General features: G+C 54.8%; 8 protein-coding genes across 8 annotated transcripts; 4 read left to right on the top strand and 4 right to left on the bottom strand.

The window, feature by feature from the left end:
* Positions 1–1,634: 1,634 nt before the first annotated feature.
* On the top strand, positions 1,635–2,827 carry CTAM01_13341 (uncharacterized protein; the record flags this gene model as incomplete). Its single annotated transcript, XM_060529345.1, has 2 exons — positions 1,635–1,798; positions 1,876–2,827. The coding sequence occupies 2 exons, from the start codon at positions 1,635–1,637 to the stop codon at positions 2,825–2,827; spliced, it is 1,116 nt and encodes a 371-aa protein (XP_060376080.1).
* Positions 2,828–3,230: 403 nt separating this feature from the next.
* On the bottom strand, positions 3,231–4,606 carry CTAM01_13340 (SEP domain-containing protein; the record flags this gene model as incomplete). Its single annotated transcript, XM_060529344.1, has 3 exons — positions 3,231–3,990; positions 4,046–4,473; positions 4,526–4,606. 3 exons carry the CDS (start codon positions 4,604–4,606, stop codon positions 3,231–3,233), a joined length of 1,269 nt encoding a protein of 422 aa, XP_060376079.1.
* A 666-nt stretch (positions 4,607–5,272) lies between these two features.
* On the top strand, positions 5,273–5,772 carry CTAM01_13339 (mitochondrial import protein 1; the record flags this gene model as incomplete). The annotated part of the gene is made up of 2 exons (XM_060529343.1): positions 5,273–5,542; positions 5,662–5,772. The coding sequence occupies 2 exons, from the start codon at positions 5,273–5,275 to the stop codon at positions 5,770–5,772; spliced, it is 381 nt and encodes a 126-aa protein (XP_060376078.1).
* A 493-nt stretch (positions 5,773–6,265) lies between these two features.
* CTAM01_13338 (YidC/Oxa1 family membrane protein insertase) lies at positions 6,266–8,096 on the top strand (the record flags this gene model as incomplete). Its single annotated transcript, XM_060529342.1, has 2 exons — positions 6,266–7,528; positions 7,590–8,096. The coding sequence occupies 2 exons, from the start codon at positions 6,266–6,268 to the stop codon at positions 8,094–8,096; spliced, it is 1,770 nt and encodes a 589-aa protein (XP_060376077.1).
* A 4,327-nt stretch (positions 8,097–12,423) lies between these two features.
* CTAM01_13337 (uncharacterized protein) lies at positions 12,424–12,699 on the bottom strand (the record flags this gene model as incomplete). The annotated part of the gene is made up of 1 exon (XM_060529341.1): positions 12,424–12,699. One exon carries the CDS (start codon positions 12,697–12,699, stop codon positions 12,424–12,426), a length of 276 nt encoding a protein of 91 aa, XP_060376076.1.
* A 101-nt stretch (positions 12,700–12,800) lies between these two features.
* On the bottom strand, positions 12,801–12,950 carry CTAM01_13336 (uncharacterized protein; the record flags this gene model as incomplete). Its single annotated transcript, XM_060529340.1, has 1 exon — positions 12,801–12,950. One exon carries the CDS (start codon positions 12,948–12,950, stop codon positions 12,801–12,803), a length of 150 nt encoding a protein of 49 aa, XP_060376075.1.
* Positions 12,951–15,708: 2,758 nt separating this feature from the next.
* CTAM01_13335 (uncharacterized protein) lies at positions 15,709–15,864 on the bottom strand (the record flags this gene model as incomplete). Its single annotated transcript, XM_060529339.1, has 1 exon — positions 15,709–15,864. A coding segment is annotated over one exon (156 nt), but the record flags the coding sequence as incomplete, so codon positions are not given.
* A 4,160-nt stretch (positions 15,865–20,024) lies between these two features.
* On the top strand, positions 20,025–21,916 carry CTAM01_13334 (uncharacterized protein; the record flags this gene model as incomplete). The annotated part of the gene is made up of 5 exons (XM_060529338.1): positions 20,025–20,408; positions 20,520–20,795; positions 20,850–21,066; positions 21,131–21,777; positions 21,833–21,916. 5 exons carry the CDS (start codon positions 20,025–20,027, stop codon positions 21,914–21,916), a joined length of 1,608 nt encoding a protein of 535 aa, XP_060376073.1.
* Between the last annotated feature and the right edge of the window lie 651 nt (positions 21,917–22,567).

Genomic DNA, 22,567 nt, shown 5'->3' with positions numbered 1-22,567 from the left:
CACGAAACGAACAGCGTGTACATTGAAACCGAATTCACGAAGCAGCAAACACCAGGGCCAGCCTGGTGGGGGATCTGAACAGTCATATGTGCTCGCTTTGTGTACGCCGGCAGCTTCATGCTTTGGAGGGATGAACATGCAGAACATGCTCAAGAGGGCGGACGGCACGACTCGGATCGAACAGACAACCTGTCACTAGTCCCATCGTTAGTCAAAATCATTTCAGACACTGATGCGCAAGACGGGATCCCGAGACTCGGTGACTGCATCGCACCCATTGGCCCGAAGTCGAAGGGAGAAGCGAGCCGAACTAAGACGGGAGTCTAAGGGTCGATAACCAAGACAAGGTCTCAAAGTCCAGCCTGCGGCGGGGCATCTGTGGCACCCCAAAACAGTCCCTTTTTCGACAGCTTTGCCAGTCAAGCCAGTGACCATTGGACTGCTAGGCTCTAGCATATCCCTTCCATTGAGCACGACACAATAGAAGAGGTTGGACTCCCTCGATGGCTGGGCCTCGACACACCATAGACCATGTGCAGGGCAACTTTGCCAGCGAGATTCATCTTCCAAATGACGATGTTGACTTTTGTGGCAGAGTAGCAACAACCAAGACCTGCATCGCTCGATGACAGATCATGTCCCGTGGCCCGTGGGCATAAGAAAAGTTTGATACCGCCGTATCTGATGATCAGATCATGGGTGGTGGTGTCGCGGGGGAAGCGTGCGATGGTTGTCAAGCCGACCTCTGTCGAGAATGCCCAGCAAGGCGCCGTTACACAATGTCGTCTTCGCCGGCATAGACTTTTTCATCGGGCACCTTGAGGCCATGAGTACCTTGCGCTTTCGTGGCCCTTCGTGTCACCCCATTGTCCCATTGACGAGATTCCTTGGCAGACATCTCGACATTGGTGTAAGTCAAGATGCTCTTGGTTTCATCGACGACAAAGTCGCACCCGTTCCAGTGATGGCATTCCCAGTGTTAGATGCGCACGCCTTGAACTTGCAAGTTACACCAGAATTTGTAGGAAATTGTGTCGAAATCCGGCGGTGAGGATGAGAGTCTTCGGTAGTCCCGCGCCATCGTATTCCTCAGCGGGTAAAACAACAGATAGACGGGATGAACGAGTGGACCTGGGGCTGGAAGATGGAAAACCGAGCAATGGCGAAAAGCAAAGTCTCGCAGCACTCAGCCGTCGTGTTGGTGGGTGGTGGGGGGCTCCAAGGGCAGGCAGTGGCTTATCTTATCGGAGCGCGCAAGCTCCGGTTCACCTGGAGGTCACCATAAAGGTACGTACTGCGAGGCTCCTGGAAATGCGCGAGAGCCCATCCCACAGGCGGCCATGATCAACATTCAAGCCCATCGGGGATTTCAACATCGCAACGAGGCTACACAAACTCAATCGATATCGAGCCATCTTCTTTAGCACCGCATACCAGTCACTCGTTTTGATCCTCAGAAGTGTTCGATCTCTACGCAAGCCCCAGGACTCCCCGGCAACAAATCGCGTAACCAAGAATCCGACGACACCGAAATTCCCAATTGCTGAACACCACCACACCCAATCCACGAACTCCTCCTCACCACGTGCTGAAGAGCTCTCCAGATCGCGAGCACAGGGTAGCCTATATACAACATGGCTGACGCCGGCTATACCAATGGCCCAGGCAACACGCCCCTGGCTGAGGTCAAGAAGCCCAAGAAGAAGAAGGTCCTACTCATGGGAAAGAGTGGCTCGGGAAAGTCGAGCATGCGAAGCATCATCTTCAGCAACTACATTGCCCGTGATACCCGGAGACTGTAAGCCCTCTTCTCCTATACCTGGTGGTTCCTTTAGCTATTTCATCCGTATAGAGACTGACCACGGAACCAAACAGCGGCGCAACAATAGACATCGACCTCTCCCACGTCAAATTCCTCGGAAACCTCACCCTCAACCTCTGGGACTGCGGCGGCCAAGAGGCCTTTATGGAAAACTACCTCTCCCAGCAGCGCGTCCATGTCTTCTCCAACGTCGGCGTCCTCATCTACGTCTTCGATATTGAGTCCCGCGACATTGACCGCGACCTTGCAACCTACGTTTCTATCATCTCCGCCCTCCTCCAATTCTCCCCGGGCGCCAAGATCTACGTCCTCATCCACAAGATGGACCTCGTCGTCCCCGCCCACCGTGAATCCGTCTACGACGACCGCGTTCGCGTCGTCCGCCAGCGCACCGCAGAGTACGCAAACAGCATCGGCTACCTCCACCAGCAGCATCCAGACGCCGCCGACGACCCCACCAGCCCCTCGACGGCGCCCCCCGCCGGCGGTTTCGACATCACTCCCTTCGCCACCAGCATCTGGGACCAGAGCCTCTACAAGGCCTGGGCGAGCATCATCCACGACCTCGTCCCCAACCTGGCCACGATCGAACGCAACCTCGCCAATCTCGGCGTCGCCATCGAGGCAGAGGAGCTCCTACTCTTCGAGCGCACCTCCTTCCTCGCCGTCTCCTCCTGGACCTCGGAAGAAGGCCAGCGGAACCCCACCGAGGACAGGCTGGAGCGCATGTCCAACATCATGAAGCACTTCAAGCAGACCATCAGCCGCTTCACCGGCACCCCGCGCAACGCAGAGCAATTTGTGCGCATGGAGCATAAAGCCGGCACGCGCTTCAACCTCTTCATCCTCAAGTTCACGACGAATACCTACCTGATGGTCATTCTGCCACCCGGCGAGGCTAGGTTCAACGCCGCCATGCTCAACTGCCAGATCGCGATTGAGCATTTCAAATTCCTAGACGGTCCGGCTACCATGATCTCGCAAGGCGGCGGCAGCACAGCATGAGAGTATTCCAAAGAGGGGCTGTAAATAATGCGAACCTCGCGGATCTGTTTCTAGTTGGTTTATACGTATCGGCAACAAACAGTTTGCCGCAGCGGCGTATGGCAAGGGATGATTAATGATACCATTTGAAGGGGCGTTGAAGGGCCTCAAAACTGTACAACAAATAAGTACATGTACGCTTAGCACAAAGGTACTTTGGCAGCAAGCAATAAAGGACTTGCCGACCTGATGTTACTGTTTCATGTGGGCGTGTCTATTTCTCAAGCAAAGTCTACATTCCACGCAGAGGCAAACGGCCTCAAATGCCCAGACCCAAAGCCACCCGGCTATAATGCGGGTCAGGGCCCCAAAGTACCAAACGCCGCCCGGTTCCCGCCATTTTCTTTTCCGTCTGCCTCGTGCATTAAGCCCACTTGACGACCGCGGTGCCGCCCTTCTTGAACTCAGACATCTCGCCCAACACCAAGCTGCGATCGGTGTGGTCCTTGTTGGGGAAAGTCGTGGCCAATACCCAGGACCTGTTGCGGGTATCCGCAGAAGCGCGCTGCACGAATTCGTAGACGTCATTGATGGTGTTGGTAGTGTTGAAGCGAGCAGGCAGTCTGGTGCCATTGGGCAACTGGATACGGAGGGTCAGGGTAGGCTGAGACTCATCGACAGCCTGCTGAGGGCCAGTCGAGCTGGCACTGGCCGAGGCCGAAGCAGCAGGGGCGGCTGTGGTGGACGAAGAGCTGCCCTCACCGGGAACGGGGCTACCGAGCCGGCGACCCTCTCCGCCGAACGGCTTGTATGTCTTGGGCAACGGGTGGTAGTTCTCCTGGTGTTGATGAAGCTTCACGTCGACCGGCTGATCGTAGCGAACATTCATCAAGTGCAGAGGGGCTCTACCAGCCCGAATCATGTTGAGATCCATCGCATTCTCGGGGTCGTCGAATCGGTGAAGCTCGCCATCGTCAATGCTGAAGCCATCCTGCCACAGGTGCAGTGTACGCTCCTGAGGCTCGCCGGTCGCGCCCGCTGAGCCACCCGCACCCTCCTGAGCATCAGGGTCGGGAATACTGCGGCTCTCGGAGCCCTCGCCACCCAACGTGGTGCCGCTTCCGCGGAAAGCACCGGAGCGCGAAGGGCCCGCGGGCGATGCAGTCTCTGGCCGGGATGCGTTCCTGGTCTGCGTCAGTCCTGTCGTCCTCGTAGCATTCTCTTGCATTGTGAACTTACGCCTTGGCCTTGGCGAGGATGTCGCTGATGATCTTCTTAGCACCACCGCCCTCTTGTTGAGACGGGTCCTGCACAGCCAGTCCAGACTTTTCACCGCCAGCAAAGAGGTCGCCGCGGCCTCTGTCATCGTCGTCCTCGTCATCTTCATCGTCATCGTCGTCGTGTGCGTGGCCTCCTCCAATAGAGCTAAGCGTTGCGAGACCCTTCTTCTTAGGCGCTGCCTTCTTTACGGTGCTCGCTCTGCCGACCGACTCGGGCGCGGGTCGTCCATCGAGGGTTCGGGGACCGGTGTATTCGGCGGGAGCAGGAGCAGAAGCTTGAGCCTGCGCAACGGGTTCGATTTCTTCCTCACCGGAGTCGTGGTCGGCGTAGTAGGCTTGGGCGGCAAGGCCGATGTCCCAGTTTGCGGATTCGAGGTACTCTGTGCACTTAACGCAAAGTTAGTCAGGTAATTCACCACGCTCTTCCCAAACACCTTACCCTAGCTTCGGGCATGCCTGTCAGGCTCTTGAAGTCGCGAAGTATATTGTTGCGCGAAGCGCTGTTGGAGCTCCCAGACATGTTGGCGGTACTGGATGTGGTATGGCGGGGGAGGGTGAGGTGTTGATGGGGAAGGATGAAATGGACGGAAGATGAAAAGAGAATTGGAGTGGTCTCTTAACCTAGTGTATAACGGCGCGGTCGTTTAATAAGGTAGGTAGAGATATCAACAGTGAATCCGTGGTCTTTTTGAAGCTCAGTTTTCTTTGAAGGTTGCGCTGTGCAGTGGTTGAAAGGCGAAGTGGGAGACGAATAGCAGGCAGCTTAGTGGTCGTAACTGCTTCCACGGGCATTGGAGCTGCATCCGTAACGAAAGGTACCTGGCCGTCTAGCACATTCCCTGTGACGTGAGGGAGGAGCCACCGCCCATACCGACTGCCCCAACCCCACCATAGGTACACCGCCACTTTTGCGACTTATCTAATCTCTCTAGATTGTGGCTGAAGCTTCGACGGGGAAAGTCGAATACTTACGCACAGACCCCGCAGACTCCAAGCCGGCGCAGTGCAGCAACACGTTGGGGGAGGCGGCAGCTGCGGTGTGATTTTCCGAGGTGATGCCGTAGCCGTAGCTCCCCGTCCCATCATCGAACTGCCCTGCGCCGAATCTCGGTAAACCTGCTCGTCGACCAAGTTTCCAATCATCCCCACGATCACTACCTTCCGAACCCCCAAGCCAGCGTCGACGATGGCTTCCGACGACTCCCTCCACCCCCTTGCCGAGTCCGGCGTGACAATCCGGTCCGACAGCGAGCAGTACTCCCAAGGCGAGGATCTCACCGAATCACCTCCCTCGTCCAACTCGCCCATCATCCTCTACAAGCCGCCTACGTTCTGGGGCCTGGTTCGCGGGGCCGCTATCAACCTGTTCCTCCCCTTTATCAATGGCATGATGCTGGGATTCGGAGAGCTATTTGCACACGAGGCTGCCTTCAGGCTAGGATGGGGCGGCACCAAGGTACGAAACGGAGTTGTTAGACGCTCGCATACATGCATCCCCAGAGCATGCGCATACTGCGAGATTTCAGCCGAAGATGGCGATACATGTTGCAATAGTGTCTAACACACATATTACAGGTGTTCCCCTTGTCCCGGAGAACGGCGCACGCTATCGGCCCCGGCCTTGAGATTCGCGACAAGCACCGGAGGCCCTCTACCGGTCTCGACGATTTGACGAGCTTGGAGTGACTAGGCGGGTGGGAATAAAAGCACGAGTGCACCTATAAAGACGGGATATTTCCGACCGCGTGTGAGGTCGCAAGCTGCTCTAAGGAAGACGACAAGAAACGACGGCATCCCTCAGTGACAGAAAGCTGCTGCAAGCGGTGTCGGAATCATTACAAACAATGCCCAGCCAGATATATTACTTACCTAGGCAAGGCTACATGCATCGGCGTACGGGGAGAGTAAAGGCATTTACAAAGTACGGCCCTTGGACAGATGGTGTTGGTGTGGACCAGGTTACAGTGACGAGTTCAAGACTCGAGGGTCGTACATAAGCAAGGATCAAAAGAAACCAAAATACAGCATGTTCCCTCATTTATTGATGGTTAGCCAACAATCTCAGCTTTGCAAATTTCCCCATAACCGCACGGCTATAATCGAGCCTTCCGGTGTCATTGATATCCAATGCTGACCTTCATGAGTCTCGTCCCCCAGACTCAACCTGAGTGACTCTCCCATGGCCGCGGAACGGAGCCGGAGCTTGGACCCGCTTCCCGTCCCACCCGACATTTCCCCGGCGCGTCTGCGGTTCCAATGGCGAGGTCCCCAAAAATTTCCAGCAACTCGCGCTGGAGACAGAAAGACGCTGACTAGAGCGTCAGTCTGCAATTCTCAACACCCTCCCAACCCTCCTCCCTCAGAAACTGCCCACCATGCTGCCCAGCAGAGGTGTTCTTCGTTCGCTGCCCTCCACGAGAGCGGCCAGCAGCATAACCCGCCAAAGTGTACATTCTTCCTCTCCCACCCTCTGCCTTCGGAATCCAATGCGCATCAAGTACTAACGTGCAGTGACCAGATCTCCCGGGCACCCAGACGACTCGGCGATGGACGGCAATTTGGAACCTCGATGCGCAACGGCAGTGCGCCCTGGGCGGCACTGAGATCGACCAACTTCAGACCAGGTGGCCTTGCCGGCACAGTAGCCATCGGCGGCTCCCTCGAGACGAGAAGAGCAATCTCCCTCTGGGACAAGTCTGAGCCCCAGCCGACACCATCAGCACCGTCACCAGTCGCACCAGCTGCACCGGCTACCCCCGTTGCGCCCTCAGGGTCCGTCGACGCAGCCTCAGCATCCGCTTCATCTATCCCTCCTTCCGCACCGGCCGCACCTGTAGCACCCGTCGTCCCCGAGGCCGCAGCACCCTCGACCTCTTCCCTTCCCGAGCTCGATGCCGCCTCCCTCCTCGATCTCCCCGAACAAATCGGCTTCCTCAAGACCCTCGGCCTCGACTTCGGCTGGGGCCCTTCGAGCGTGATGCAATGGGCCATCGAACACGTCCACGTCCTCTCCGGCATGCCGTGGTGGGGCTCCATCGCCGCGACGGCCATCCTTCTCCGTCTCATCATGTTCAAGCCGCTCCTCAAGTCCCAAGACACCTCGGCGAGGATGCAGAAGCTCCACCAGGATCCGGCCTACGACGAGACCCGCAAGGCGATGCAGGAGGCCATGGCGAGCGGTAACTCGGCCGCCATGACTGAGGCCCGTCGCGACCTGTCCATGCTGAACAAGCGCGCCGGCGTGAACCCCCTCAACGCCTTCTGGGGTCTCCTCCAGATCCCCTTTGGATACGGCATGTTCCGTGTCCTCAACGGCGCTGCCAGCATCCCCGTCCCTGGCATGGAAACTGGTGGTTTCCTGTGGATCACGGATTTGACCGTCTCTGACCCTTACTTCCTCCTGCCTATTGCCGGTCCGATGGCCATGTTTGCCATGGTCAAGGTACGTGAAACCCAGGCGACCCAGCTTGCTTCAATCTAGATGCTAACATGTCGAGTTTCAGCTCGGCTCCAAGTACTCCACGCCTCAAGCCAAGGCCCAGCAAAAGCTGATGATGTACATCCTCGGACCCCTCTCCGTAATCTTCACCTCGTACCTCCCCGCCGGCGTCCAGTTCTACTTCTTCATCACCGGTCTCATCGGTGTCGCCCAGAACTGGCTCTTCTCCAAGGCCGCCTTCCGCTCCCTCTTCAACCTCACACCCATCGCCACTCCCGGCCCTACCATCGGCACCACAGCCGGCCCGACCAGAATCGCTTCCGGTCCCACACGTCTGAACTACCAGGCCCCGCGCACGACTCCTGCCCCCGCATCTCCTGCGGCTGATGCCGGCAGCATCAAGGGCATCGTCGACAACTTGAAGCAGACCGTCCACAACGCCAAGGGCGGTGCCGGAAACCACCTCGAGGCCGGCCGCAAGCGCGAGGCGGAGAAGGCTGCTAAGAAGTACGCTGAGCAGAGAGGCGAGCAGGAGAGACAGAAGTTCTGGAGCGAGACACGGAAGAAGTAAATGATTGCGTTTTGGGGTTGTTGTACTGGTGATCAGTACCAGACGGTGGAAGAGCATTGACTGGGATCACCGTACCTTGCACTTGTAAAATATCAAAAAGAATACGGACGGAAACTCCCGAGTTTTGTGGAAGAGAAGGAGTTTTGAGATACTGTACCATATGGGTGTAGAACAAAGACAAATCATCTGGGTACCATGCTGCCACAATGCAATAATAGAGAATTACTCTCCTAAATTTCATGTCGCCGATCACGGTGAATTGCGACTAATGATGCCCATGAAACGTCCAGGGCTACCTATCCAGGACTCCAAAACTGCCTTTCGGCTAGTTTCTCATCTTGGAGTGAAGATATGTATGCCAATAATATGAAGCATTGAAGCCTTATTGTCGTCAGCATTCAGATGCGTCACGGCTAATGCAAAGCCCAATCCGTCCTTGCTCTCGACGTCTCATACACTGGAATATCACCAGGCCGCATACTTTCGATACTCGAGAGCTATTCCTGAGGCGTAATACTCACAGAGGGCAAAAAAAAAGGTCATTCATAGGGAATTGAACCAAAAGCATTGAGCGAAGGTTGAGGGCGGTCAAGGAAGAATGGATTCCACTGGCGCCTCCTTAACCACTTGACCACCTGCCCCTTTCGCTTGTGATAGCATGAGACAAGAGGATGATCAACTACCCTTCCATCTCCTTCCTGCTAGGTACCTGAGGCATATGAGGAAGGTAGCGAGAGGTGGTGGCTCATTGACCGTACCTGCTTCCCGTCGGTGACCGTACCTGCCTCGATTCATAACCCGCGCCTCCAACAGGATCGTTCTTTCTATGTCTCCTATGACTTCCCTGGTGCCTGCCTTGCCTTGCCTTATATCCAGATCGAGGTCGCTCTTTCGTCAACCAAGCCCAATCGATCCCCATGGTCGAGCGGTATAACGCCCTGGTCCGTTAGTAACGAACTTGGTATGAAATCTCGAGAAGTCGCAATAGATGGAGGATTTCGTAGGGGGTCCAGTTCAATTCACGAACTGGGCACCTGAGCTTTTGCTTTTCTGCTCCTTTTGACTTTCAGATATGTGCCATTCAAGGCATCCACCAAGATATGTGAAGTAGTCCGAAGGTATTGGCCCTCTGGTTCTCGCCCTGCCTCGGCCCATAAGGTACTCACACGCGAACATTTCAAAGTCGCTCCATCTGAGGAGATATCTTTGGTATATGCTCACAAGAATTTGATGCACGTGACTCATTCACCGCTGTGAGATACCCATCAGCAAAGATGGCCGCCAGAAGTGATGTTTTCACATTATCTCGTCGATGGATAATAGGTGCTTGGAGTCATGGATGTTTCTACACACCTCGTCTAGTCCCGAATGAACATTTCAAGCACCAAGAGTCGTCGACTTCATGTTCGGGCCCGTAGCCAAGTTCCCCATCGGCCCGGCTTCATTCTATGCGCATGCAGACGGACTTGGCGCCTCTGGTCTTTGTACTGACATCGTCACAGTAGCCTTCAGGTCGTGGGCTTCTCTGGCTTTGGCCGTCTTGGCGAGGATAGCCGTTACGATACATCCATGTTGAAATTCCAGGTCTAATCCTAGTCTTCCGAGCGACGACTGCATGTCACTGACAATTCTGGATACCATAGATGAAAGGCCATCAATGAGAAGCGTCACCTTCTGATTCCAGTCCCCCTCCCGCTTTTCTCGCCCAACCGCTCTTAGGTGACAGCTCTCTTCCCGTCGTTATGGAGACTCGAACATACTTTTCCTGGGCTAAGAAATCATACATTAGCACAAGAGTTGGACGTGACGAGAAAGACATCGGCCATGGTTCTCTCTCCAACTTCGAGCTGCGTGGCCTCACTTTACTAGACTCGGTGATGATTCAGCAGACACTCTGGGATATGAGTGTATAAGAAAGCATCTCCGTGGGATAAGGGCATACTGCAAGGCACCTGCCGCTAGACCAGTCACCATCAGGTAACCACCGTAGACAAGTCGCGGGAGAAACGTAGAATGCCAAGTGTCGGAATCAACTCCCTGAGTCACATTCATCATAAACATCTAATCTAAAGTTTACAGAAGCTAAAAATAATCAAAACACTCAATACCAACTGACAAAAGAGTTCACCCCCCCGGTGCCGATTTGGGGGCTACATCTCTGGCGCTCATGCTGGGATTCGAACTCGGGTACTCGCTAAGCCTGTCGTCGAGTAGGCTGGTTGGCGTTAAAGTTGACCGTTGACCTTGAACCATTCCACCACCCACGCCACAGTTTGACCTGACCCCCGACCTAGAGGGCGCCTGCTGTGCTGGTGACGGAATTGGACTTGAAGGGGGGTATATACCCTTCCTGCTTGTGGCAATGGCCTAGTGCCGAGGGATGGGATGAATACACGTAGCGGAGACGGGATCGTGATTCCTCAGGGTGCTGGTGGTGATTGTTTTGGGTACCCGGCACGTCACCTGGGCAACCCCTTCTACCTTGCTCCTTCCACCACAGTCATCAGACTTTTTCACTGGCATCGAATAGGTACGTGAGGCGAGAACATGGCATGGGGCTTCTTACCTATTATCTAATGTTGTCTCCGTACTATACTTTTCTCCATGGCCCACCAGCAAACGATATATCGCATCTTCTGGCATTTCGGACTACAGCCTGACAGAGACTTCCATTGGTCAACGATGGGCGAGATCTTTTACTGTGAAATGCCACGACATGTCCATGTACAAATCTCACGACCATCTCAGCCCTCTCTCAGTGGAGACTTTGCCCTAGCATCATCGCCTGTTACCCGTCCGCCGTTTGGACTCGCCCACCCGTTGACTGCCCTGCTCCCGATTTCTCAGCAGAGCACCTGCGGTTGATACTTGTAGCAGCACAGGGTCTTCAGGGCTAGTCTATCCGAGTCTCGCAAACTATAAACGTAGTCGAGTTGATCGCTGAAGTGAGATAACGGCTTGAGGCGGCGAGCCACTAGCAAGCCATTCGTGGCAAGACTGGTGTGGTGTATCAAGAAGAACCAACTACTTCGACTCTGAACGATGGCCTAGGCGTTCTCGTGATCAGAGTAACCAAGTTGAGGAAGTTATTGAGAGCGACAAGTGTGAGTATGCCAGGGTGTCGTCTCCGACATTAAAAGGCAATGCTGCGCATGATATCTTAAGCTACCTTGGAAGCAATTTAATCTCACAGCAGTCGTTTCCATCACATAAACTTACTTGTCCATTTCAGTCAAGTCGAAACCATAATACCCAAGTCCAGAAGCCAGTGGTGTTTCCAACATTGAGGGAAGAAAGGCGCCCTGGTAACATATCCTCATTCCGCGTCGACATTAACCTTCGTCTGGTCGTTCCGTTACTCCTAAAAATAGCGACAAGTTCGTCGGAACTCAACTCCACTGCGGTCGACGGCGGTCGGCTCCGACCTCCACCGCAAGGGACCTCCCGTCCCGACCCACCCTGCCAAAGCCGTTTGCAAATTTTTGCAACCCTCAACCCACACCACCTCGCGCTCGCGCAGCCAAGGATGCAGAAACCGGCGCCCGCTTGCAACAATAACTGGTCTGGTGGTGTAGTTGGTTATCACGTCAGTCTAACAGTACGAGAGCCTTGTGTCTCTCCGCTCTGCCACACTGAAGGTCTCCGGTTCAAGTCCGGGCTAGATCATGCCATGGGCGATTGGTTTAGTGGTATAATGACCGCTTAGCATGCGGTAGGTCCTGGGTTCGATTCCCAGATCGTCCATCTTTTTGATCATCTCGACCCCGTAATGGTTTCTGTGGGCGTAGGATGTGGTTCTGAACGTCCGCAAGCCGGGAGGCGATGCCATCGCGCTCCCTGAATCCCGTATTGCCATGGTGAACAGGCACTCCGAGACTTTGACGGGAGTCTGGATAGGACATATTCCGGCACCGGGTGCTCTGATGACCGTTCGTTGTCCTGATATCGAGGAATTTGTTCACATGGCATCCCGTCATAATCCCTAAACACACACCGTGGTGATCGACGACACCAAAGGTCTGAGCTTCTTCCGGCTACAAGTGAGACACGGTCTAGTGACGACGTCAAATGTCCCAAGCAATAGACTGGGCGTTCGCCGAATGACCGAACAACGTCAAATTGGACCGGTGGGCGAACGCCGAACACCTTTGATCACTAAACTGGCAGATCTTCTCCCTGGTGATCGTAGGGTCGCGCCGACCGGTGACTAGTTACTCATCGTGCTGGATATGTCTCACAGGCTTTGCACTGGCCAGCCATGCCAGCGCCGCATACGACTGGGTCAACTGCCGGCATAGGACACAGCTGATCTCACAAATGCGCAATGTCATAACGGAGTACTTGGGAGCGAGCGCCATCGAACCAGACCCTCGGTGCGCTCAGCATGGCCACCTCGTGGCAGCGTCGCGCAAGGCGGAGTTTTCTCCGGAAACGTGTTAGAGGAGGCGTGCGCCCTCGTCAACCAGCAAGCCTCTTTGCGTATTCGAGGTGGGCTTGGCAGGGAGGCGAAAAGGAGGTCCAGCTGCCCAGCGAGATAACCCGAAAGCAGAAATATCGTCGACAGAGAGGCAGGCCGGGAGCGGAGCCATGCTGAAGTGCGCATGGGACAAAGAACATGGCAAAGTTCAACAGGCGATTTTAAATTGTAAGATTGGTTTTGCAGCTTCCCTTTCCGGCTAGCCGCCTTCGGTCTGGGGCTCTTCTTCAAATTCGAGAAGCTGGGCCATCCTTGGGGGCCGGGTCCAGGGCAACACTGAGCATCCTTGGGCCTAAGCTCCTCGATGACCGGGCCAAGGGCGGCGTCGTGATGGGAGCATTGAAAGGATATAGGAGGAGTGCAGTGGGCCTGATCATACTCGGTGTGGTGAAGAAAGTGGCACGAGCCGATGAGCGACACTGAGTTTTCTCTAGTTTGAGGCTCTACCAGATGTCATGATACGTTATCGTCTCCGTGCTGCTGCGTTGAGGGCCTAGTAGCAAAAACTATGTCAGGCTGTCGTGCCGCAAACACGGACTGTCCTGATCTGTCGTTGAATTTGGCGTCCACCGAGCAAGCTGTCAGAAGCAACGCCAAGCGCGGTCGGATCGACGTGTTTCCACAACGGAGGGATCCTCTTTGAAGGTCCTGAGCGCAAGTGAAAGCCAGAGAGCCATGAACTCGGTAGGCAATAGGGGCGAAGCTCCATCACTCTACGGAGTAACAAGATGATCAGGAGTCAATCATCATGGTCCTCTCACCTCGGTTTCGTAGTACGAATTTGCAGAAAGTGATTTTTGAGACGTCTATTTGTTGTTGAGCAAACGCCCAAGGGTCCGGATGTCCGTGCTTGTGTGCCGAGAACACGAGGCAAAGTGCACACGAGGCTCCTTTCATCCCGGTCTCGACACGTTTTTGTGCTTTCAAGTCCGTCCCTTGGAGTTTGTGGCGTCTCATGCGTTGGTTGGCACTTGGTTGGTTGGTGCGCGTTCTAGGGATGTACTTGACTAATTGTGCCTCCATTGAATACCCAAGGACGAGGTGGGAGCTCCATGGCTCTTTTGAACCGGGAAAGGCCGTGGGCTGTGACAGAAGAGGTGAAGCCGTCCTGCGTCGCGTCATAGAACATCCGGTAGAGAAAGCAGGTGCTTGATGCAATCGAGGTCCTCGATGTGACGGTAAGTTGCTAGAGTCTGTCTGCGCATGCACATCTCGATGTGACCTTACGCCGTGCCGCAGACGTACTTCGTACGATTACTTGGTTGCCAGTGTACACCGTAGGTAGTGCAGGCTTTTAGCAAAAGGGATTGGTAGTTGGTTCATTTCTGCGAACAGCTCGCTGCGGCCCGTGGCCCAATGCTAAAACGTTGCGAGGCACCACTAGAGCAAATGGCTGCCAACTGTCCACAACCACCATGCGAACGTCTGAAGTCTGCTCTTTGGCTCTCAACTTTCGAGTCTGTAGGGCGGCGCACTGCGGCATGCAGCTACTTAGTAAAGTCCGGGCCATTCCAGAAACGTGCACAGTCTCCCGTACCTTGCAGACTTCGGCTGCACTGCAACACAGACCGGCCATCCTCCCATCCCACAGAGCCCAGGTCCCTGGTAAGGATACTGTCAGTTTGAACCTTCCAGGCCCCCAGAGACAACAGAAGAAATTTTTTGAGATTTTTTCTTGGGAGAGACCCTCGAGGGTACTCCCTACCGGGCCGTTTGCTTTCCTGTTTGCCTGTCCGCAAGCCCGAGTGTCGATTGCGGTCAGCTGCAGGACCAAGTAGCCGAAGTGAGATGGACCTGGGACTTGCATGTATGCGCGGCGGCCGACGTTGCATCTGGGACTCGGGAGCAAACAACCTTCTCCTTTGCCAACCACCGTCCACGAACCAGAATGGCAGACATAGGTGGAGAAGGGGTAACGGCGAGCCGGCGACCAACTCTAGGCAGCCGACTTGGTTGAATTCTCTTCTCTCGACCTCGGTACGGCGTACGCTTATTTCGCAGGTTTCCTGCTGCTCGGCCCGGTGCGAAGACGCGTTGCGAATGATTGGCTGGGGACTTTACGGGACAGAACCAGACTGGAGCTGACTGTGATCCGTACTGCATAGGCATTTAGCAGCCAGGGCATCACATTTTCGACCAACCGAAGCCGCGAAGCAGGCAAGGAGGCGAGTGTGAGCCGTGGTTGATGGACCGGAGAGCAGGATGTGGTTCCGAGATGCCGGCGACGCTCACACACGACGGTGGGCGCATGTAGGTAATGCATGGCCTCAGTACGTTTAGCAGGGCTTTTACTGCTCTCCGCGCCGCGATGTGATTTTCTGCCACGCCTGGCCCCCAAACCCCCCATGTTGGTTTCCACGACTTTGCATTGTTACCAGCTTGCCATGGCAGCAATCGACTCGTTAAGGACCACTAGAAATCGACATTGCCCCAAGGGTCGGGCGAGTTATGGTCGTAATGGAGCATGATGAGCACACAGCGAAGTCGAGGGGCATGCTGGGCTGCAGGCAGCGGCAAACTCGCTACAGCTGTGTAGAGCTAGGCGTTTTCTTGTGTGCTTGGGCACGTTTTCGCCTCGGCCTCTAGAGCCCCATGTTGGTCAGTTTTTGCGTTCCACTGGTGACTAGGGAGCTTTCCGTAGCGCCCCCGGCTCTGAATATGGGACCTATGGAACGATCGTACCATGATTACAGCTCGACTGGAGTCTGTCCATCCATACAAAGCATGGATGGGTTCAGAAAGAAGGAGAGAAAATCTCGACGAAAAGCATCGGTTGCCGGGCTCTATCGTAGCACGTCTATCGATCACACTGTATGGGTACAGCAGCCGTCATTGGGGCGTTGCAGCAAGTGTCATGGATCGTGGCCCTCTATTGGGGCGCCGCAGTGTTGATATGACTTGTCGCAGTCTCGCAGGTATGAGGCGTGGTTGAGCAACGAGGAGGGAGCATGATGATGCTGCAGTAGCAAGAGTCAAGACATTGTCATGGCCCGCCGGGAGTGATTCCGGAGGGGGGTCCCTTGCTTGACGAGGCGCATGCAGAAGAGATGAGGTCCCCTGGAGGCTGGCTGGAGAGTAAGCTTTGGGTGCAGATGAGGAACTGAATCAGTTGGTGATTTGCAGAGGTGGGCCAGATCAGCAGTGAGGTCGCAGCGATAGTGGTGTTGGTCGTTGTTGGTGGCGTGGTGATTGAGGATGACGATGGACGGGTGGGTGATGGATGAATGGGTATCCGTTAGGTGATGATCTGGGGAAGATGACGGCACCAAAAAGACACTGTGAGTACCTCGGTCAATCGGTCTGCGCATTCATCGAGGTGAGGGAGGTGATGGAAGGTGCACCAGTGGTGGCTTCCCTCGGGCGTCGATGCCATGTATCTGAATGTGGAAGCTAATGGCGCCTCAATATTCTGGAAGTGTTGCGGTAGAGATGAGTAGCGGAGATAACGACTTGTTTGACCATGAAAGGGGCCTTTGGTATGCACCTATCTTTGCGTCTGGAAATAAACAGCGAAGTGGAAGAAAATACTCATCTGAATTGGAAGATGCGTTGAAAGGTGGACACTCAGTAAAGATAGGTACGTAGAGGCAAGTACTGAAGTACCCTGAACGTACTTCGCGGGACGAGTGTGGAACCGCAAGCCTTCCGCCTGTTGGCCAGACCGTCCGGTGTTCAATTGTCCAAAGTCCGCGTTGGTGGAGCCGAGGACCCACCCTGGCCGGGGCTGTCTAGCGGGCTGCAGACATTGGACGACACTTTTTTCGCCTAATTCCAATCCAGTGGCTCCATGCACTGAAAGCTTGAGGAGAATCGGAACCGACACACTGTGGCAGCTTCTCAGGTACAGTGATCAAGTGGAGACTCTCTCCATGTCCGAGCAGCTACTACGTAGAGCCTTGAGCCTCGTACCTCGAAATTTCGACATGGGCCCTCTGCGACTCGCGAGTCTGCTAGTGTAGGCATATGCAGACGGCAGCATACTTCCATGACAACTCAACTCGAGATGTACATTTACCAAGATCTTTGTATGGAGTATTGATTGGTGGATATGCCTGGATGCAGACGCAAGACGGCAAAGTCCCTCATTGTATGTTGGTCCAGGATTCCCTGCAACGCCCCCGCCAGACTCTGGAGTCTCGTGGCTTCCTTCCCGTGCCGTCCCCAAGGTCGGGGACGAGTCTGACTTGTCTGAAGATCGGTTTGATGGCCTTGGGACCATTGTCTGTCCCTTGCGAGATGAGTCTGTAGTAGCCTACTAGGTGAGATCACGGGGTCCATTGAACTTGGGATGATGAGAAAGAAATCAGGCATGGAAAAAGTACGGGATTTGACGCAAGAGAAAGGTTACTGGATGGGTAGGTACCTCCTCACGTCTCAATAAGGTAGGTACCTGGGAACTTCTTCAAGTAAGGTATCTCGGCCGCCCTCATATCCCGAGGAAGGTGCTTCGAATGCTTCATGGAGCATCTCCGGAAGGTAGGTAAGGTAGGAAGGTAGGAAGGTACGTTACGTGGTGTGGAAAGAACGGGAAGGATGGAGTCGGGTGCGAGGCAAGTCCCCGGTACGTACTGTGCTGCCTTCCTTCCTTCTCTCCTTCCCATCTCTCAGGTTGATTCAGTCTGAAATTACCAAGATTCATCCCAAGTTTTCGATTTCACTCCATCAGAAACTTTCTCCATCGTACGCTCCATTTGTTTCTTCTTGACGCGAGATATACCAAGCCGAGAGCGCACTGGCAAACAGTTCTTTTTCCCGTTGGAAGGAGACAAAAAACAAAGCAAAGAGACCGTAGACCAGGGAGGGCTATTCCCGGTCGTCAGAGCTGCAGACAGACCCCGACCTATCGACCCAAGAAGATCCATTCAGTTGCATTTGTATCCATCTGCAAGGTCGTAACTCGTACGCAGTAAGTCAAGGTGGCTCTTTTTCGATATTTTCTCTCGCTCGTCTTTTTGACTCTATTGCCGCGACGACCCCCAAGTCTGCCATCCCATCAACCGTCCTCATCTTGCCCCGTCCCCATCTTGCTCCTTGTCTTCCTCGGCTTGCCTTTATGCCATCCGATCCTCGTCCGTCGTTCTGCTCCTCCTTCTGCCCCATCCTGTCCCAGCTTTGAGGTAAGGTAGGGTGAGGTATCCGCACGGCGCAAGGTACATTACTTGCCTGCTTAGTATCCGTACGGACAGAGTACGGAGTACCTGAGGTATTCTGTTTTGCTTCGCCGCAGCTTTCTCTATCCACGCCCACCTCACACACCCACGGCTGTCCCCACGTTCCTGGCCTCGCCTGGGCCGCGCATCGTCCCCAATCGACAATCCGCGTGTCACACAGAGCTTCCTTCATTCATCTTGTCCCTCTGCAGATACATCCGCCCACTTTGCTGGAGGAGTCTTTCCCTCTTGACTCGCACCTCTTCTTGTCCTCTGTACTCTTCCCTGGGCATTCTCTTCCTACCTCATTGTCAACACGATACACCCTGCGCGGAGCATCTGCAGCCTCTTCAGAGAGTTCCTTACACCAGAGACGTTGTCATCTAACTCCATCTAATACAGCAGCACCATTGGCCTCACCCACCTGGCCCGTCTGTCGCATTGTCTCAACATCATACACGTACGCTACCACCTCACCCGATATAGACGGCGGTTAGCCTCCGAGAGGCTAAGCTTGATACCGCTCGCCTCTTACCCGAGCCCGATTGGCCATTGACGTTGTGCTGTTGGCCGCGCTGTCTCCAAGAGGTTGCTTTTTCTCTCACTCAGCTTCTGAAAGTTCCGTGGTGTCAAGCAACTCTGCCGCGCCTGCATCCCCTGCTAGACTGGCCGCATATTGATCTTCATTTCCACTACCGCAAACATTGGACGCCTCTGAGATCCCGCTTGGCCTAGCTCAGATCCGGTCGACGGACGGATATCATTTTTATCGCCCTCGCTCCCGCTGCCAAATCTCTCTCCGCAAAGCCAACCCCACCGTCCGAGATCCAGCTTCACAGTCCCGGTGGACTTCGACATCCAACGCCAATATCGACCCCGTCTCGGCGTTCACTTTCAAGTCTCAATATACTACTACTGCTGCTGCACTCGTCATTGTCGCGCCCCAACGGCCTGCGTGCTTCCTTCTCTACGCGCCACGGCAGCCAGCTACACCACCGAGACACAGGACGAGACCCTTTGCGACAGACCACCTGTTAGAAAACATCAATTGCTGCTTCATTGACCCACACCTCCTGAGAGAAGACTGAAAAGAGCACGTCAGAGGTGATCCAAGTATCCGTAAGTGTTGAGACCCTCCTTCCAGTCATTTCCCCGCCTCCCGCAAAGCCGCAATTCGCACCCAATGTCTATGCTCTGCGTTCCTGGCAAATGCCCCGGATCATTGCTTGCATAGCGCTGCGAGGGGGCACCAGGGGTGTGCCAGATGGCCGACAACAAGGTTGCGAGCCAGTGTGCCCCACGATGGCGAACTTCAAGAGTCCGAGGTAGATCCAGAATGTACGGATACAGGACTTCATGTACAAGACAGACACATGGAAAGTGTACAAAGAAAGGAAACGCGGCAGCAGCTTGCCTTATCTACTTTACGGACCGCATGTCGCCCTTTACTCATTAACACGCCTCTACTGCCACTGTCTGCATAACTATCCTCTTACCATGCCACCCCAATTAGCCCCAATTCTTTTTCTTCATGTGCCATTTTTCCGGCGGTTGCGTGTCTGTTCATTGTCTGTGTCCGGCGTGGGCGCAGTGGGAATGGCTCAAGGTGGCTCGACATTTTTCCAGCTAACCAGGCCAAAAGCAGTTCATCTAGCTCCAGCGGGTATCCCTGATCCAGATCGACGTCGGCCAGAACTCTAACACCAATAAGGGAATCGGTCCCTGAGCCCAGAGTAGCCCTCCCCCCGACAAGCACGACAAGACAAGCCCCCCCAGCACAAGAGAGGGCCTGGACATTTCGTGCGCAACCAGCTGCTCACGGCTCCAGAAGCAGACTGCTGATATTGTTCCCCGCAAGTCCAGAAAACCGCCCCCTATTAAACTTGCGTGGCAGACCCTCGACTTATCAACTTCTGGTCTCCCCTCCCTTCTGTCCCTGTTCCTACTGCTGTTCCCACTGCTGTCGCCGCCGCTGCTGCAAATCGACGTCGTCCACCTCCGAATCTCTCTCTCTCGCCATCTCAGCATCGTTGGCCAAGCGAATAAGGACAACACGCCTGTCCACTCACCTGACGGATCCGGAAGCGAAGCACCCCCCGGCCACGGTGATCGTCGCAACAGGCCTGTGTCGCCACTGCACAGCTTGTAGCTGGCCAAAGTTCGAACCACCAGCTGGCCACTCGGAAGCTTCGCCTTGAACCGAGTTCAGTTCAATTCAGCACCGCCTGAACCCCCCCAGCGAAACCCCACCAACCGCCATCTCACGAGCCCCTCGACCCAGCGGTCACCCATTCAGCCAAAATGGGCCTCTTTTCTCGCAAGGAAAAGGCCCCCAAAGCCTCGGGCAAGCCATCGATCAACACGTCAAACGTGAGCATCGCCTCTGGTGCTTCTAGCATCAAATCACCACCGCCACGCAGCACTACAATGAACAGGTCTTCCGGAACGAGCACGACGCCCGGCACGCCTTTGACGCCTTTCTCGCCTACCTCGATACCCAAGGTCGACATGCCGCGTCCTCCTGACCCGCAGCTTGACCCGGCAGGATACCTCAGGAGCTTGGGGGCGGTTAGAGAACGAAACAAGATTGTCACGGACAAGGCGATCCGCAACGAATTGAAGCACTTTGACGTGGACATGCGCAAGTTCCCAGACGTTGTGACGTTCGTCTCTCAGATCATCAAGGTACGAGTCAGCCTTGGGGCGCTTGCAGGTGTTTGCGTGCCCTGGCACCGCCCACCAACACGCTATTTGGGTCAGCAAATAGCAGTATACTGACCTTGCAAACCCCTGTAGAGAGACTACGACGCCCCGTACAATTCGATTCCTAGCCACGGAAGACACCAGCACTTCTGTGTCGGCGGTCGTGACCGCATTGCACAGCTTCTTTCCACATTCCCCGAAGATGTCGACAACAGCGAAAAGTGTCGGCGCATGATCGACCTCTTCCTCGTGAGTGTGCTTCTCGACGCTGGCGCAGGCACAAAGTGGAGTTACAAGAGCACCGAAAACGGACGCATATACCGCCGGTCAGAAGGCATCGCCGTAGCCAGCTTGGAGATGTTCAAGAGTGTAAGTCTATTTCACGATTCTGGTGGACTCGTGCGTTCACTGACAGTCGTCAAGGGTCTTTTCTCCAGCGACAGCAGAAACAAGTTCCAGGTTGACAAGGAGGCACTGCGCAACCTGACAGTAGAGAGGGTATCTGCAGGCTTGCAGTCGAAACCGGGCAACGAAATGGCAGGCATTGAAGGCAGGACACAATTGCTCCAACGGCTAGCAAATGCCCTGACCGAGAAGCGGGAATACTTTGGCGACAGCGGACGGCCAGGTCACATGGTTGGTAAGTTGACAACTCTCCGAGTCCGGTGGAAATGAGGTGCCAGGACTGAACTGACCCGCCTCAGACTATCTCCTATCGCATCCCTCGACTCAAGCTTCTTCGATGCCCATTGTGATTCTCCCTACATTGTGGAATCTCCTAATGAACGGCCTTATGCCCATCTGGCCAGCTTCCCGCACCTCGATTAATGGCGTATCTCTCGGCGATGCCTGGCCTTGCCAATCAATGCCGCAACCACCGCAGAGTCCGACGACTTCACAATTCTCACCATTCCCGCCGTCTGCCCAGAACTCGACCGCGGCATGGGAGTCTATTCTGCCGTTCCACAAGCTTACACAGTGGCTCTGCTACAGTCTGATGCAGCCTATGCAGTCACTACTTCGCATCCATTTTGCTGGCGTTGAACTCCTCACCGGCCTGCCTGAGTACCGCAACGGCGGTTTGTTCATCGACTTGGGAGTTCTTACGCTAAAGGCAGGCGATTCCGAGAGAGGCCTCGAGCACTACGACGAGTACTGCAGAAGGACAAACGTCAAGCCAGTTGAAGTTGCACCAATGTTTGAGCCTAGCGACGACGTGATAGTCGAGTGGCGTGGTGTCACGGTCGGCTTCCTGGATAGGCTTTGCGCAGAAGTCAACAAGCACATGAAGAACGACCTGAAGGGCAATCAGTTGACTCTCGCGCAAATACTCGAAGCCGGAAGCTGGAAGGTAAGCTCGCCCGAACTGTTAGATTTTCGAAGGTGTCGCTAATACAATCTTCCAGGGAGGTCGTGAGATGGCAGAGTTAAGCAGACCCAACACGAAAGAACCGCCAATTTTGATCGATAGCGACGGTACTGTTTTCTAGACTGTGGTTCATGTTTGAGATGGAAGCATTGGACCGAGACATTATACCTTTTCTGCCATTGATTAGACGACAGCGCCGATATGCATTGGATGATGGGCGCTGAGGTTCGCCTTGCATGGCCACAGTGGATGAAGGGCGCATTGTATGATGGGGATCGGATGGCGGCTTATGCGCCTTAATGAACATGACTTGGCTGGACGCCAGCGAGGAAGATTAATGCAATGCGAAGACGTCGGCGCAAAGCCTTGCTCGCCATTCAACCGCTCATATGGATAAATTGCCTGCCGAGTGTGGAATGCTTGGTGAGAGAACTGTTCCTTTTCACCGTCCCATGCTCAGACTTCTATTCGCGGTCCGGTTCTCGGCCCCGCGTCGGAGCCCCACAGACGGACCCACACACTTTAGCTGCCTATTCTGCTCACGGGCCCGGCGCTGTGCCATTGTATCAACGTTTATCTATCAGTCATACCCGTCAGTTTTCACCGAAGTTTGACTGTCCAACTGCGCAAGGCACGGGGAGTTGACACGTGGGCATAGGAAAACTCTCTTTCAAGAGCGCCAAGGTAACTTATCATCCATGCCCTTGAAAGACCATCATTGACCCCGCGCAGGATCAAATTTGCATCTACGCCCGCCAGCACCGGGAATCTG

This window comes from Colletotrichum tamarilloi, assembly GCF_030869305.1.
Source record: "Colletotrichum tamarilloi strain Tom-12 chromosome Unknown Scaffold_93.1, whole genome shotgun sequence".
Classification (NCBI taxonomy): domain Eukaryota; kingdom Fungi; phylum Ascomycota; class Sordariomycetes; order Glomerellales; family Glomerellaceae; genus Colletotrichum; species Colletotrichum tamarilloi.
This window is presented reverse-complemented; position numbering and strand designations above follow the sequence as displayed.